Source organism: Chlorocebus sabaeus, chromosome 19 (genome assembly GCF_047675955.1).
Source record: "Chlorocebus sabaeus isolate Y175 chromosome 19, mChlSab1.0.hap1, whole genome shotgun sequence".
In the NCBI taxonomy this organism is placed as follows: Eukaryota; Metazoa; Chordata; class Mammalia; order Primates; family Cercopithecidae; genus Chlorocebus; species Chlorocebus sabaeus.
Genome location: NC_132922.1, coordinates 28070797 through 28086775, shown reverse-complemented (window position 1 = coordinate 28086775; position 15979 = coordinate 28070797). Strand labels below are relative to the sequence as shown.

Here is a 15979-nt window from a genome sequence, read left to right as displayed (position 1 = left end):
TAGAGTCTCCCTCTGTCGCCCAAGCTGGAGTGCAGTGGCGCAATCTTGGCTCAGTGCAACCTCTACCTCCTGGGTTCAGGCGATTCTCCTGCCTCAGCCTCCCCAGTAGCTGGGACTACTGGGCATGCACCACCACGCCCAGCTAATTTTTTGTGTGTTTTTAGTAGAGACGAGTTTTCACCATGTTGGCCAGGCTGGTCTTGAACTCCTGACCTCAGGTGATCTGCCCACCTCAGCCTCCCAAAGTGCTGGGATTACAGGTGTGAGCCACTGCACCCTGCCTTTTTTTTTTCTTCTTTTGGAGATGGAGTCTCGCTGTATCACCCAGACTGGAGTGTAGTGGTGCGATCTCGGGTCCCTGCAACCTCCACCTCCCAGGTTCATGCGATTCTCCTGCCTCAGCCTCCCAAGTGGCCGGGATTATAGGCATCTGCAATTACGCCTGGCCAATTTCGGTATTTTCAGTAGAAACGGGGTATTGCCATGTTGGCCAGGCTGTTCTTGAACTCCTGACCTCAAGTGATCTGCCTGCCTCGGCCTCCCAAAGTGCTAGGATTACAGGCATGAGCCGCCATGCCCAGCCAACCTTGACATTTTTTGAAGGGCACAGACCTGCTCGGATTTGCCAGTTTCCTCAGGAATAGCTTCACGTTCTGTGTAACAGTACCACAGCAGCGAGGCTGTGTGCTTCTCAGTGCATCAGATCCGGAGGCACGTTTTTGATTAGCGAAAAATGTGGGAAGGAATTGCTTAGAACTTCTCTCAAGCCACCTGGAAGATGTGAGCTCCTGGAGCAGGAGGGAGGAAAAGTCTTGAAAGGAGTCCTCCTCCCAAGACCCCCGAGACCCTGCTCAGCTGTCAGCTCTTCTGAGAGGCTGTCCTAGTCCTGACCACATTCTTGAAAGCAGCCTCGTCACTCTCAGCCCCTGTCCCGCTTGTAACCATCTGCCATTACATTCCTTGTGTGTGTTCATGCATGTGTTTATAAGCGCTCTCCTGTTAGAACAGCAGCTTCGGAGGGCAGCGCTGTGTCTGAATTGTTTACCACTGCGGTGACAAGGCCTAAAGCAGGCCCTTAGTTTGACTGGGAGGTACTCAGTGACTTGCAGAGGAGGGAAAGAAGGAGGAGCTCTGGTTCTCATCACTGCACGGATGAGGAAGAACCTAGAATTGGAGGATGCAAGGACTCCTCCGGGTGGTCAGCATGGCAGGGGCCTGGCAGGTGTCTTCCGGCTGCTACCCTTTCCTCGTACACTCTAAGCCCCTTCTTGCAGCCCCTGTAGGGAGCAGGGCCAGAATATCAGACAGTGCCAAGGGTGCCTGGTTTATCCAGCATCTGGGATTGTCATCTGTAGAAACATAAAATTCAATATAGATGCAAATGCACATGGAAATAAAATTTAGGTTTGACACAAAACAAACGCCAGGAGCCGTGAATGCCTTGGGCTTCCAGCTTGCAGTCAACTACAGTGGGAGTCTCCAACCCTAACCAGCGTGTCCCCTGGATCTGCCCTTAGACTCCCCAGGCCTGGGTTTGCTGGTTTTTCCCTCGCTGCCCATAAAGGTGTTGTGGGGCCCAGAGATGGAGGTGTCTGCTGCACTCACACACAAGGCAAGTTGTTGCTGAATTGAGTGCGTGTCTGAGCAGTGAGGAGAACAAACAGAACACCTCTCGCCTTACAGCCAGTCTCCCCTGCCAGGTGTGCAGCATGACACCTGAGCACCCTCACCAGGCCCAGGATGGGCTCGTGTCTGTGCAGCAGGAGGCTCTCCTCTGCAAAAGCAGCCGGACTTGGCATTTCTTATGTGTCTGAAGGGACTGGACATGGCGTGGAACACCATGGGTGGGATGGGGGGTGACCTCCGTGTCCAGGGTACACTCCTGCAGCCAAAATGAGAAGGTGCTCCGTGCAGACACTTGTCCAGATTCACTGATAATCTTGAACTTCAGCTGCCGCTCATGGCACCGTTTCAGCGAATGGGGTGGGAGGAATAAGTAGCTCTGGAAGGGAACTGTTACCTGCCTGGTACTGTGAGTCACTTCTCAGCATGTCATGTTGGGAGCGGGAAGTGTGCTGGGTGCGTGGGGAGGGGAGCAGGTGGGAGGGAGCAGCACGGAAGCGCCGAGGCCTCTGCAGCCTGTGAGCCGTCTGCTGCCCCTGGAGTTTCTGCAGAGCTGTGCACGGGAGCCTGCTCTTCCGAAAGGTGGGGGAGCAGCAGCACCTGTCCCACTCTCTCTTCCTTCCTCCCCCTCAGGCCAGCCAGCTGGGTGTGTACCGGGCGTTTGTGGACAACTACGGAGTTGCCATGGAAATGGCTGAGAAGTGCTGTCAGGCCAATGCTCAGTTTGCAGAAATCTCTGAGGTAATGCCTTGATGCTGTTCAGACAGGTGCACCGCTGACTCCCACCTGTACCCTCCACCTCTCCAGGAGAACAGAGTGTACCAGATGAAGATCTGGTCGTGAACCGCAGCTGTTTCCAGAGTCTGTTGGGTTCATTGTGTCAGCCCTATGCTGGGGATGCTGTTGTGCCCAGACAGAAGGAGCAGCCCACAGGGTGTCCGGCCTCCCCAGGGGCGAGGGCCGGATTCTGGGGGTTGGCCGGGTTCCAGGGACACTGCACTGTCTGTCTGCAGTGAGGGGTGTCTGTAGTTCTGCCCGTTAACAGCTCTCACCACAGGAGTCCTGAGGCTGACTTTGTACCTGGCACTGGAGGCAAGCCTGGAGGTGTCCCACTTTTCCTTTTCTAGCCTGCCAGACCTTGAGAGCATTGAGGAAGCATTGAGGGGCTAGTGCCGTGGGGCGTGGGCTCATGTCACCTGTGCTTTGTAGACCCACGTGCAGGAGCAAAGTGACAGGTTGGAGCTGCACTACCCCAGGCCCTGGGTCTGAGAGGCTGCTGACTCCCTGCCTGCATTTAGCCCCAGGAAGCTGAAACCTCAAACCATGCAGTGTTAGCACCCAGGGCCTCGAAAGACTCATTCAGAAACAGAGACCGTGAATGGGCCGTTCAGGCAGAAGCCAGCCGCATCCCTGGGTCTGCACTCTCCAGACTGGGGTTCTTCCTGCCCTTCCCCAGCCTGTGTCTGCCTGGTGGCCACTCTGCAACGTTTTCGTCTTTGGGGTCCCTTGCTGCTTCATGAGCCCCCCATCTCGCTGTAGCTTTGCCTTCTGACTTGGCTTTCCCCCACCCAGCAAGGGTTCTGAGGAGAAAGCCCTCCCGGTGAGAACCGCAGGGTTAGAAAGAGACTAGAAATAGGGAGTGAATGCGGTCACCCTTGCTGGGACACACCCTCAGCTGTCACCCCTAGGCTTTGTTCCTGAGGTTTTGTGCCGTCTTACTGTTTATTGCAGGATGGAGCATCATGGGCTTCGCTCTGATGTCTCCAGTGGTGACAGTACCTGCCGCCCTGTTCCTCCAGAGTCTGTGGGGCACCCCACTCCACCAGGTGCTGCTGGTAACAGGCTCTGCTTGCATCTGGGGCTGCAGCTCCCTCCCCACTGCCAGACTCCCTCTAGACCATTCAATCTATTCTCTCTTCCTTTTTCATTAAACTAGCAACCCTCCTCCCCAACAGCTGGAATGGTGGCACTGAATTTCAAGTGACCCTGACAAATCAGGGACCTGATCTTTTAAGAGCAGGTTACAGTTAGGTGGGCAAGTTTAAGTTCACCCGGACAGGTTTCTGCAGAGGAGGGAGGAAACACCATGGGATGCCACCTGGGGATCACATGGTCCCACCAACCGTGCACCGGTGGATTCTGAGCTGTGGCTGAAATGCGGGGAGTGGGATGGGGCTCAGGACTAGCTGCAAACCGACCCACTGTGAAGGTTTGTGGCATCTGCACCGTCAGGGCGACTTGCACTTTGGTTCTCGGTGTTTCAAAAAAGACCCAGAAGAATTGGAGCCACCCAAAGAAAGCAGAGTCAAAGTCAAGGAAGAGAAGGCAGGAAGCCCTGTGGAGGTGTGGGGAGTCAGTGCTCAGGCATGGGAGTTCGAGGATCACCCTCAAGTACAGGAAGGAGTGGAGTAGTGTCCATCTTCTCCTGGGACAGTCCTGAGAGTTGGGCAGCATTATTAGATCTGGTTCCATGGAACGCCAGCTCTCCAGACAGTGGGTAATAGGAATTACATGAAAAGGACTTTGGGAGTCAGGCCAGTTTGGGAAATACAGGGTTAAACCAAACTCATAAGTTTTCTTGAGGCAGGTGTTCCTGGAGCTCCTAGATAACTCCCAAGCATAGCACTGTCCACGGATACGTGGGCCGCCTCCCAGGCTCGTGTGAGCCCAGCACCTGGTTTTTGCAGTCTTTTGTGTGGCTCTCCCACCCCCTCATACCCTTTGGGAACTGCTGAGTCAGATGTACAGAGGAAAAATCACTGCAAGGGCTGTTAAACTCTCAGGAAAGGTACCAAAGTGCATGGCAGCGTTTGGCCCCAGTGAGCTGGAAAACACTGTCTTTTGGTCTTGAGATGTTTCCTGCAGCACAAGAGGTTGGCAGAGCAACCTCAGAACCTCTTCCGTCTCTGCTGTTTATGCTTTTGTTCAGAAGCTTAGTACCAGAAATTAATCTCAGCTCCTTCCCAGAGGATTTTAGGCACACAGGATCTTTTATTCTACATTTCTCTAGTGATGCTTTCAACGCAGTTGTATCAAAACAGCCTAGGCTGTTCACTTACAAGCCCTGCTTTTGCCCTGGGAATCTTAGCACCTCATTTTTTAGTAAGTACACTTGCAAATCCGGAGAGGGTAGGTGGAGGAGTTATAATCCAGTATCAGTCTGCAGTGGTGGGCCTGCCCTGGCCGTCTCCAAATATGAGTGCTCTTCTGAACCACCAGCCCCCTGCATGCTGTCTGATTGCCCCAAGAAAACAGTGACGTGTGTTCAGGAGCGTGCTCCTGTTGGCCTCCATTTACAGGATTCTCTGTGTCAGAGGATCTCAGCCAGGCATGATTTTGTTCACAAGGGACACTTGGCAATGCCTGGAGACATTTTTGGTTGTCACAACAGCAGGAAGGCAGCCATGCTCCTGTACCTATAGGTAGAGGCCAGGGCAGCTGCTCAGCACCCTATGGTGCCCAGGAAAGCTGCTTAGAGAATTTGTAGCCCAAAATGTCAGCAGTGCCCTGGCAGAGAAGCCCTGTCCCAGGTAGACCGCAGCATCCAGGACATCCTGCGTGCTCGGCTTGCTCGTGTGTCCCTGCACACCCTGTGATATCAGTCTCGGCTCAGAATGCGCCTGGGGTTCGTTGCAGTGAGGAGGGAAAGCTGAAACTGCTGCCAAAGGGGGAATGTTCTGCTGCATCAAAGCTGCTCTGTCATCTGTGCGAACATGCGCTTTTCTCTCTGCAGAACCTGAGAGCCAGAAGCAACAAAGATGCCAAGGATCCAACAACCAAGAACTCTCTAGAAAGTGAGTTCTGTATGCTGAGGTCTCTGTGTGCCCTTGTCGGGGAGGCTGCTGCTGGCAGAGGGGGCGTCATGGAAAAGCAGACACAGTGCCCAGTTGGGTCACCCCTTGGCACCTTCCCTGTTCTGCTCTTCAAATAAAGTGGGGACGACGAAAGAACAATTCAGGGAGGGCAGAGAAGGATACCATCAGTACCAGTTCGCCACCGAGAGTAGCAACAAGGTGCTACTTAAATTGACTTAAATGTCATCGTGTTGACCCCAGTGGCCTTGTAAGGAGGATTTTTTTTTTTTTTTTTTTTTTGAGGCAGAATTTCGGTTACTGCAACCTCCGCCTCCCGGGTTCAAGTGATCCTCCTGCTTCAGCCTCCCGAGTAGCTGGGATTACAGGCACACACCACCACGGCCAGCTAATTTTTGTGTTTTTAATAGAGACGGGGTTCCCCCCATATTGGTCAGGTTGGTCTTGAACTCCTGACCTCAAGTGCCTTGACCTCCCAAAGTGCTGGGATTACAGGCGTGAGCTGCCGCACCCAGCTGTAAAGAGGATTTTATTTTCTGTTTTTGCCGATGACAAGTTTAGTCATAAAGTAATCTGTGCAGAGCACAGGCTCTACGTGGCTGGGCAGGGATTGAGTCCAGAGTTGCTGGGAAAGTGGTATCAGGAATTATCAGTCACTTCTTACTTTAGTTGTGAGGGTGTTGTGAATAGTTACACTTGCAGAGAACAGCAGGCCCTGGAGCTTTTTGCCCCAAACCTCAGTTTCCCCCTCTGCAAAATGAAAATAGCGATGTGTGCCTTACGCTGGTTGTGGGAGGCATGTCTCAGAACACACGTAAGCATCCGTGCCTGGGATTGGCCACGCTCACTGTCATCATGGAGAAGCACAGGTGGCTGAGGCTGGCCAGGGCTCCTGCCATGCCAGGGAGCTGCTCCCACTGCAGTGGGGCTCATGTGCCTCTGGAGTTCAGGTGTCCTCGGGCAGGCAGGTCGGTCGCCAGAGAACCTGTCAAACCGAGAGTTGTGTTGGCATCTGAGTGGGTTTCTGCCTGTCTCAGAGTCAGGAGTCTGAAATGTCTCGGGATTGATGGTAAGAGTAGCTAAGCAGTTTGCTCAGCTTACCCTCTGTGCTGGGGAGCAGGTCTCCCTCCAGAGTTGGGGCCCTCCCCAGCCCATCCTTGCCAGGGTGGGCTCCCTGACCTCAGGCTAGAGGAGCGGCAGTGCTGAGCCTTTTTAGCTGTTGTCACCGAGCCAGCCGTGCAGGCTTGGGTCTGACAGCTGCTCTGGACTCTGCATGCAGTGAATGTCCTGGACTTAAAGCGTTCCAGGTGGGTGCTCTAGCCTTGCCCTGGTCACTGCACAGAGGGGAGATGGGGCCTGTGGAGGCTGGGGCAGCCCCCTCCCCACTCACCCTTGCACCGAGGGTGGTCAGGCAGCTGGTGTGCTTCTCCATGTGCAACTTCTCTCACCACCCCTCTCTCTCCACAGCTCTGCTCTACAAGCCTGTGGACCGTGTGACAAGGAGCACGCTGGTCCTCCATGTGAGTCACAGTGCCCCTCCAGACTGGGACCAAAACTGCCCTCTCAGGCACACACAGCAACAATGTTCTGAGATCTTTTTTGGTTGTCATAGCTGCAGCCAAGGGGGTGCTACTGGCATCTAATGGGTAGAGGCCTGGGATGGTGTTGGACATTCTGTAATGCAAAGGACAGCTCTCTCTTGCCCCTCAACAATGAATTACTCCACGCAAAATGTCAGCAGTGCTGAGGCTGAGAAACCCTGCCCTAGACCTAAAAGGAGCCCCTCTTGGCCGTGTGCATGCAGCGTGGGTTTGCTGGAACACATCTAGGACCTGCTTCCAGAATGTCCGCAAAGCCCAGGCCCATGTGAGAGAGGCAGTGGTGACACTGAGGGAGCTGGTGCTCTGGGCTCCGTCTGCATTTTGTGTCTGCACTTTGCACACAGTGGCAGGTGTCAGTGCTCCTCTGTGTCTAACTCGAATCTTTCTTCCTGGGGCAGGACTTGCTGAAGCATACTCCTGCCAGCCACCCCGACCACCCCTTGCTGCAGGATGCCCTCCGCATCTCACAGAACTTCCTGTCCAGCATCAACGAGGAGATCACACCCCGACGGCAGTCCATGACGGTGAAGAAGGGAGAGGTGAGCGTGGCAGGGGATGGCTTGGGTCCGCCCAGCCTGCTGAGCTGGGGGCATGCAGGGTACCCTCGATCTGAGGCCTGGAGCCCCTCCTGGTCCTCAGCAGACCTTGCCTTTTGGGATTGGTGAGTTTGGCAGCACACTCAGTCCCGTGTGGAAGGTGTCTGGGTGCAGTTGCAGGGGTGACCCCACATGCACCATACTCTCCAGGCAGCCATCACCATGCCTCACTCAGCCACCTCTTTTCTGTCATTGTGGGTTATGTCCAGGGACCCCTCTTTTTTTATCCCCCACACTCTTGCCAGCTCAGGCTCCCCAGCCAAGGAGACCTGTGTGAAGGAGGTGAGTAGGAGGATGGCATTTTGTCTGCCTGGAATCCTCCTACTTCCTCCTGAGTGCTTTCATTAAAAAACAGTTAACATCAGGTTTAAGGATTAGAAAAGGGGATTCGTGGTTTGTGTCTGTGATGTGAGACTGGATGAAGCACTTCATGTCTTCCTCTGGGAAGACTCTCCTTCCCGTTCCCCCGTCACTGACGTATTCTGTGTGCACGTCATTGATGAGCAGGCATGGCCTGTGCCTGTGCCACTCTGAGCCTTCCTGGGCAGGGCCTGGCACATAGTGAGGCTGTTTCATTCCCAGGCAGGTAGCAGCTACTGAGAATGGCCGAGGCGTGCAAGCTGGGGAGCTGGTGTCCAGCGGGGGCAGCTTTTGTCAGAAGTAGCGCTGAGGCGAGGGGAGCTGACCTATGGTGTCAGGGGTCTCATGCAGGGACAGGAGCTGTCTGGCCCAGGCAGGACACAGAATGGGCATGAACCTGACTGTAGTTGCCTCTGAGAACCACCTCATGGCTGGGCACCGTGGCTTATGCCTGTAATCCCAGCACTTTGGGAGGCCTAGGCGGGTGGATCATGAGATCAAGAATTCGAGACCAGCCTGGCCAACATGGTGAAACCCCGTCTCTACTAAAAATACAAAAATCAGCCAGGCACAGTGGCAGGTGCCTGTAATCCCAGCTGCTCCAGAGGCTGAGGCAGGTGAATCGCTTGAACCCGGGAGGCGGAGTTTGCAGCGAGCGAGATCTCACCGCTGCACTCTAGCCTGGGCGACAGAGTGAAACTCCATCTCAAAAAAAAAACAAAACACCGTCTCCTACTCTTTCTTCTTGTTCGTGTGCCATGTGGTCGGCAGTGTGCCAAGGACACAGGCCCTGTCCTCAGGGCTCCCATAGGGTGGACCTGCCCAGCACATGGGGCTTGCTCCTCCTGCCCTGGGCCATCAGGCAGGCAGCTGTCAGCCCCCTCTGCCGCACACCACTTTGGGAATGGTACTCTGAGTACCCAGAGTCTAATCAGAGTTGACCTGGAGTGAGGGACTTGGTCAAGTTTCTCCTGGTGGGCCTGGCCCAGGAAGGGCATGGAGGAGGAAGGAGCTGTCCGCTCCATTCCACCCTCCAGCTTTTCCAAGCCCTGGAGCTGGGTAGACTCAGGGTCCCATGCCAGCATCGTGAGGACCGACCCACTGGGTGGCCTAGAGCTTCTCCCAGCTGGGCCCATTCCTTGTCTTTGCAGCAGGGTGGGAACATGACCCCACCTCATTGGGCACCTGGGCTCCCAAATGGGTATGATTTAGTGGCAGTCCTGGCCATCCGCGTTGGCTCCTTGGCAGTCTCAGCTCTTTGAAGGCGGAAGTGGGTCAGTGGCACCTCCCAGGGGAGGCGTTGAGCAGTGCAGGTATTCCCCAGCTGATCATCCCGTGGCTGGGACCTGGGAGTGGTGGGGGATCAGATCTTGCTTCTTGGAGCAACAACTGGTCCCTGCCCCTGGTTCTCTTCCCTGGCTCAGGGCCACAGAAGGAGAGCAAACCTGTGACAAACCTGTGGGCAGTCCACACAGATCTAAGTGGATGTTGGGTTTGCTTCTCCTAAGCTTCCATGTGCTGGGTGGGTTCCTGCCAGGCTCGCCCTACCCTCCTGAGACGCCTGCTCTTTCTTTTCTACCAACTGTTCTCTTATGAGCGCTCTGACCTCCTGGGAGGTGGCCGTGGGCGTCCTTTTTCCCATGGCTTCTCCTGTGCCAAGTCTGCTCCCTGCAACTCCAGCTGCCATTTAGCGTCCCTAGAGAAAAGGAAGGGCCTTCTCGGCGCTCGGATCATTGGAATCCACTGCTTTGGGGAACTGAGAAAAATGCCATGTTGCCTAGAAGTTGGCACCCAGGCCCTCGTTCCTGCATCCGTCCCCATGGGGACTGACTTCCATGCTTACCCATGGCCACATCTCAGGACCACCAAGGAGGAAGTGTAATTTAAAAAGGGCTGGGTGTGGCTAGGCGCGGCTGGGCGCAGTGGCTCACCTCTGTAATCCCAGTGCTTTGGGATGCCGAGGCAGGTGGATCACAAGGTCCGGAGTTCGAGACCATCCAGGCTAACACGGTTAAAACCCCATCTCTACTAAAAATACAAAAAAATTAGCTGGGCGTGGTGGTTGGCACCTGCAGTCCCAGCTGCTCAGGAGGCTGAGGAAGGAGAATCTCATGAACCTGGGAGGCAGAGGTTGCAGTGAGCCAAGATCGTGCCACTGCACTCCAGCCTGGGCAACAGAGCGAGACTCTGTCTCAAAAAAAAAAAAGAAGGGCTGGGCGCTTCACAAAGGCAAGGGCCTGGATCTGCATCCTCCCCAGCACCTCACCCTGGTGGAGGGGCATTTGCTCATAGAGGAGGGGTCACCTGGGTGCCTCAACTGCAAAGCAAGATGGAGGACTAATGACTCTAGAAAAGTCACTGTGAATCTGACCAGCACCCCTTCATTCAGAGCTTTCTATCCAAGGCATGTTAAGGGAGGTGGCTTGGTGGTGGCTAAGCCAGGATGATAGACAGATGCCTGTGCTGTGCCCCAGCCCCTGCCATTCCTGGGGCAGATGCTGCTAATCAGTTGGGCACTCCAAGCCTGGACATGCTCCTCAGTATCCTCTGGCACTGCCCAATGGATTTGCAGTCCTTGATGCAGAAAGAAAGATGCCAGATGGGCGAAGCCCCGTCAGGTTCCGCTCTCGCTCACTGCTAACAGTGTACTGATTTGGGGACACCCTTTTGCTTCCCTGGGTGCCCGTGCTCTCTGAGGGCAATGATGCAGGGTCCATGGCCCCTCCACTGGGTGTTGAGACTGAAAAGGTTTCACAGCCTGAGAGGGACTTTATGAAAGTGAGGGGTGGTGACCTGCCTGCATGCCGCCATCTGTGTTGGAGGTGACGGGCAAGCTCCCTTGACGTCACTAGCCAGGAAAGGGGGGCAGGAGCTCCAGGCTACTTCCTCTTAGAATTTGCAGCCAGGGGTGGGGCCTGAGCTTTTCTCTTCTGCCCATCTCTTAGTTTGGTACATGCCATGGAGTGTCAAGTTCTCAAAGGGAGAAAGGAACCGTGCCTCTGAGATCTCATGACAACTCTGGGGTCAGAGGTGATCTCCCTTTTACAGATGAGGAAACTGCGACTCAGAGAGGTTGAGTGTCTTGCCCACAGTCACACAGCCACTAAGTAGCTAAGCCAGGATTCAAGTGAGGCCACAGGCCCCCTGGTCACCTGTCTGCCCCTCGGGTGTGTTACTCTGGTTCCCTTACTCCTCTGTGAGCCAACAGGACGTTTCCACCCATCCTCTTGTGCCTGCACTGCCTGGAGGTAGGAAAGAGGAGGAGATGTCCCTTTCAGCTCTGCACACTACCCCATTCCCTGCTGCTGCTACTGCTGCTGGGAGTGCGTCAAGGGGTTGGGGCTGTTTCTGGCTTCCCTGGCATTTGATGTCAAGAGGAAAGCTGCCTCTGTCGGCCTGGGTGTTTCGAGGTTCTCTTGCAGTAACTACTGGGCCTCCTGGGAGGCGGCCCATTGCTACCTGCTGAGCCTAGGCAAGTCTGGCATTGAGGAGAGGCCCAGATGTGAGCCCTGCGCAGGGTCAGCCACCCCAGCCCCAGACCCTCACTGTGGCTCCTGTAATCTCATGGCCCTTTTCAGCCACATCGCCCGGCTCCAGGGCTGTGTTTTTTGGGGAAGAGTGACTTTCAGCTGCATTCCAGGTGGCTCCCTGATGCTGAATGGTGGCCAGCAGGTGCTCCGGCTTCCCAGCATCCTGGCCCAAGCACACCTGGGGGCTATGAGCCACAGGTGCTGCCAGGAGAATGCCCTCCTTAGCCTCCCCAAAATAACAGGATCAGAGGATCCCGCAGGCACAGTTTCTTTCCAGGCCTGGGTTCTGAGGGCTGGTGGGTGGCACTCATTTGTTTAGCTGAATTAACTTCACAGTTAGATAACCGATCCCCACCACTGGGTGACTTCCCACGTGGTTGCCTGTCTATCTCCTCAGAGCCTTGGCACCGTGTGCTGCTCAGCACCCCCTCGGCTTGGGCTCCGCAGCATAGTGGATGATCCAGTTTGGATGCTTTGTTTCCCAAGAGCCAGCCAGGCAATGACCTCCAGTACCGTTTCTCTGCCTGGGATCCCAGAGGGCCCTCTTGTAGGAAGAACACCGGCAGCAGTCCAAACGGGAGCTGCAGGAAGGCCCTAGAGCAGGGAAGTACCACCAGTGCAGGCTTGAGACTGAGATAGTGAGGCTCGGGCAGAGGAGAACCAAGGTCTTTCAGTTGATGATTAAGGAGTTGGAGAGCAGGCTGGGCATGGTGGCTCACACCTGTAATCCCAGCACTTTGGGAGGCCAGGGCGGGTGGAACACTTGAGGTTAGGAGTTCGAGACCAGTCTGGCCAACATGGTGAAACCCCGTCTCCACTAAAAATGCAAAAATTAGCCGGGCGTGGTGGCACGTGCCTATAATCCCAGCTACTCGGGAGGCTGAGATAGGAGAATTGCTTGAATCTGTGAGGTGGAGGTGGCCATGAGCCGAGATCACGCCATTGCACTCTGTACTCCAGCCTGGGCAACAGAGTGAAATTCCATCTCAAAAAAAAAAAAAAGAGAGTTGGAAAACTGTTGGAGAAGCCAGAACCTGTTGGCAGAGTTTGCAGGGGTGCTACGGAGAGGGAGGTGCCCACCCCAGAGGTGAAGACGGGATGGGTGGGGTTTTCAGCTCCACTGGACACCAAACAGAAGCTGTAATGACAAGGCTAGTGCCTATGTTGAGGGCTAGGCCTTTCTGGGCCCTTCATAAACATTGGCAAACAAAGCTTAAGTTCTCGACTTGTCTGGGCCAAGTTCTAATTCCTTCCAGGAGCGTGGGCACGTTGCTTACCTCTGAGCTGTTTCTTCTCCAGGCAGTGGTGAAGCTGGAGCCTGCTGCATGGGAGGGTTCTGTGGAGTGAGATGAGATGTTTTACGTCATGCTCTTTTCACACCTTCTTGGCACCCAGAAAGAGCTCAGCAAATACTAGCTGCTACCAGCCACCCTGACTGTGGCTATCAGCCAGCATTGTTCTTCCCAGGCCCCGCCCTATCCTCCACCTGGCATAGGGTTTCTTAGGGCATAGGAAACTTTCTGGGCCAGATTGGCCATGGGAGGCTTTCCTGGGGACCAGAGAGTCTGCAGGGAGGGCAAGTCAAGAGCAGGTGAGAGGGAGGGAAGGATGAGCAGGACCCTTGACTTAATTCTTGGCTGCAGTGTGTATTGGCCTGCCTGGTGACCCTCGTTGCTCCTGGTCCCACTGCCGAACCTCTGGAGTCTGCCACATCTCTGCATAGACAGGGCCACCGACAGGCAGTGGCAGCCAGTTCAGTGGCACTCAGCCAGGTCTCCAGGGGTGTGCGCTTTGCTCTGGGGGCAGGGTAGTGGGGGCTGAGGCCACTGGCTGCCTTCAGGGCCCCCCGCCCCCACCAGCCAGCAGCTGACAGCTCCACCTTGGTCTTCACTTGGGCCGTCTTCCTTCTCCACTTTCTCAGCTGCTGCGTGGGCATCTTTGGCAACTTTTCCTTGTCCCACCAGTCAAGGCCCTGCTGATTTGTTGATGATCAAACTGCAGTTCTTGTACCTGGGGAAGGTTTCCAGCATCTCCATGGAGCCGTGGTCTCTGATTGCTGGAGCATGTTGTGGTCGGTTCAGGCTGCTGTAACAAAGCACTGTCTGCTGGGAGGCCCACACCCAGGCCTTTACCTCTCACAGTTCTGGAGGCTGGAGATCCAGGGCCAGGGTGCCAGCAGGGTCAGGTTCTGGTGAGGGCAGTAAGAAGCACGGCTGCCATCCCCCTGTATCTTCACATGGCCTTCCTGGGAGTGGACATGGAGAGAGAAAAGGACCTGTCTTTCTTCTTCTTATGGGGACACTCACCCCATCCTGTGGGTTCGTCTATACCTACTCACCTTGCAAAGGCCCCACCTCCAGATACCAGCCCATTGGAGTTAGGGCCTCAGCATGAATTCTGAGGGGGACAGAAACTTTCAGTCTTAATAGTGTGCTTCTTCCAGACTGGCATTCCTGGGAAGGCCCTGGATAGGCTGTGCCGGGGGTGGGGGGTGATGTTGCACTGGCGACAGCTAGGGGAGGTGGCTGGCCTGAGGGGAGACCCCTGAGCAAGGAGGTGCCCCTTCTCATGCGCACCAGCCTGACACGACCCCCTCCTCGGAAGATGGAAGGCACATAATGATGTGACCTCACAGGGCCTCAGTTTCCTTGTGTGTAGAAATGAGGGTTATGGTGCCTGCCTCGTAGTGTCCTGGTGAGGAGTGAGTGGTATGATTCACGGGAAGCTGTGACTGTCACATTCCCACCTGCAGAGGACATGGTGAAGGGTGACAGCCCCGTGTGAGACCCTGCAGGTCACAGTTTCATTTAATCCTGAGAACATACCACCAGACAGGTCTTTCTCACTCCACCATGTTTAAGGAAACAGAGGCTCCAAGAAACGGAGGAGCGTAGCCAGCGTCATCGTCACGGAGAAGGGTGGGCTCGTGACAGTGAAGATGCAGGCTGTCCTGGCCGCCCTTGCTTTCTGGGGGGCTCCTGTGGGGATGATGATTTTAATTGTTCAAGGAGACAGGTGGTGTTTCTTCCAGCTGGTCTTTCCCACCTGGGATGTTGGGGGGCTACCCAAGGGGAGTGTTGCCCTGCCAGCTGGGGCCTGCTGTCGCACTGCCCTGCCTTGCCCCGCAGCACACACGGGGACCCACGCCCACACAGGGTTACTTGCACCAGGACACACACAGGCCTGACACGCACAGGGACTTGCCCTTGCCTGGAAATACACTCACATAGAAACATGGAGACACACAAAGTGAGACACATGGGCACACACCTACCCAGGCCACAGGCCTGTGTGGGGTTCCATGCACAAGGACATGCTCAGGCGCTCACACTCACATGAGAATGAACACACCTGGAGACATGAAGATGCACAAAGGGACACACAGAGACGCAGACACAGAACACATGGGATCTTCCCCTGTGCCCTTCTCACACACAGGCTCCCACAGTGCCAGCAAGCCAGCTCTCCAAAGTGTGGTGCCGTCCCTGTCCTGGGCTGTTGAGGCCCTGGCCCTCTCTGTCCCGCAGCTCCAGCTGGGAGTGTTTGCCCTAGGTGAGATGCTGAGCATTGGGGACAGTGGTTTCTAGCCACGTGGCCTTATGCCAGCTTTGGGATGCAGTCAGGATTGTGACCCCGGCCCACCCTTGCCGTGTGCCCTGGAGGATGACTCGGGTGGGCTATGTGGGAAGCCTGTGCTGATTTCAAGGCCAACTGTCCTGTATTCCAGGCCGGGGACCAAGCTGCTGAGCGCTTCTGAGAGGGACATCTCCTCGGCAGGGAGTGACATACGCCACACCACTTGGGCCTGCCAGCTATGCGCTGGTGCTGTGTGGGCTGGGAGGGCAGTGGCCAGGTGACAGGGACTGCAGAGCAGGGCCTAAGATGCTGTGACTTGCTGGGGTGCCTGTGGCTTTCGGGCTTCTCTCAGATGAGAGTTGCACAGGTGGGTGGGGGTTTGGGGAGGCTGTGGCAGCATCAGAAGAGTAGCCCAGAACCAGCTGAGTCCACTGTCCGAGCCTTCCAGGCCTGCAGCCCGCACCCCAGTGGGACCACATCCTCCCCACAGTCAAGCCTGTGTCTTCTCAATGTGGCATGCTGGCATGTGGGTGCTACAGGCGCCCAGTGTGACACTCACTGGCCTTGCTGAAGGCTGAGGGTGCCCCAGAGGTGAGTTGTGGGGAGCCTCTGCTGGAGAGGGAGCTGCATTTCTGGCCCGCAGGCAGAGTGAGCCGGGTCTGCGGCTTCTGAGCTGAGCATGGGGTGCCCTCTGCTGGTGATGGCGAGAAGCTCAGTGCCTTTGTATGGAGAAGCTTGCCATCCAGACCCGCCACTGCCCCCAGAGGGAAGGCGCCTGAGACCCCTCCTCCTTGGCCAGGAGGCTGTTTGCTGTGTCCCTGCCAAGAGGGACCTCAGTGTCCTGGGACCCTACCCAGACCTGGTCCCCGCCGCAGACGCAG

At 55.8% G+C, this 15979-nt stretch overlaps 1 protein-coding gene across 3 annotated transcripts in view; it reads left to right on the top strand.

Moving 5' to 3' along the window:
- Positions 1–15979, top strand: part of BCR (BCR activator of RhoGEF and GTPase) — a 132864-nt gene that overhangs the window by 85395 nt on the left and 31490 nt on the right. For all 3 annotated transcript variants that reach the window (XM_073006956.1, XM_073006957.1, XM_073006958.1), the window contains 4 exons: positions 2257–2364; positions 5357–5417; positions 6903–6955; positions 7435–7575. In XM_073006956.1, the coding sequence (XP_072863057.1) occupies positions 2257–2364; positions 5357–5417; positions 6903–6955; positions 7435–7575 (363 nt within the window). The remainder of the gene's footprint in view (positions 1–2256; positions 2365–5356; positions 5418–6902; positions 6956–7434; positions 7576–15979) is intronic.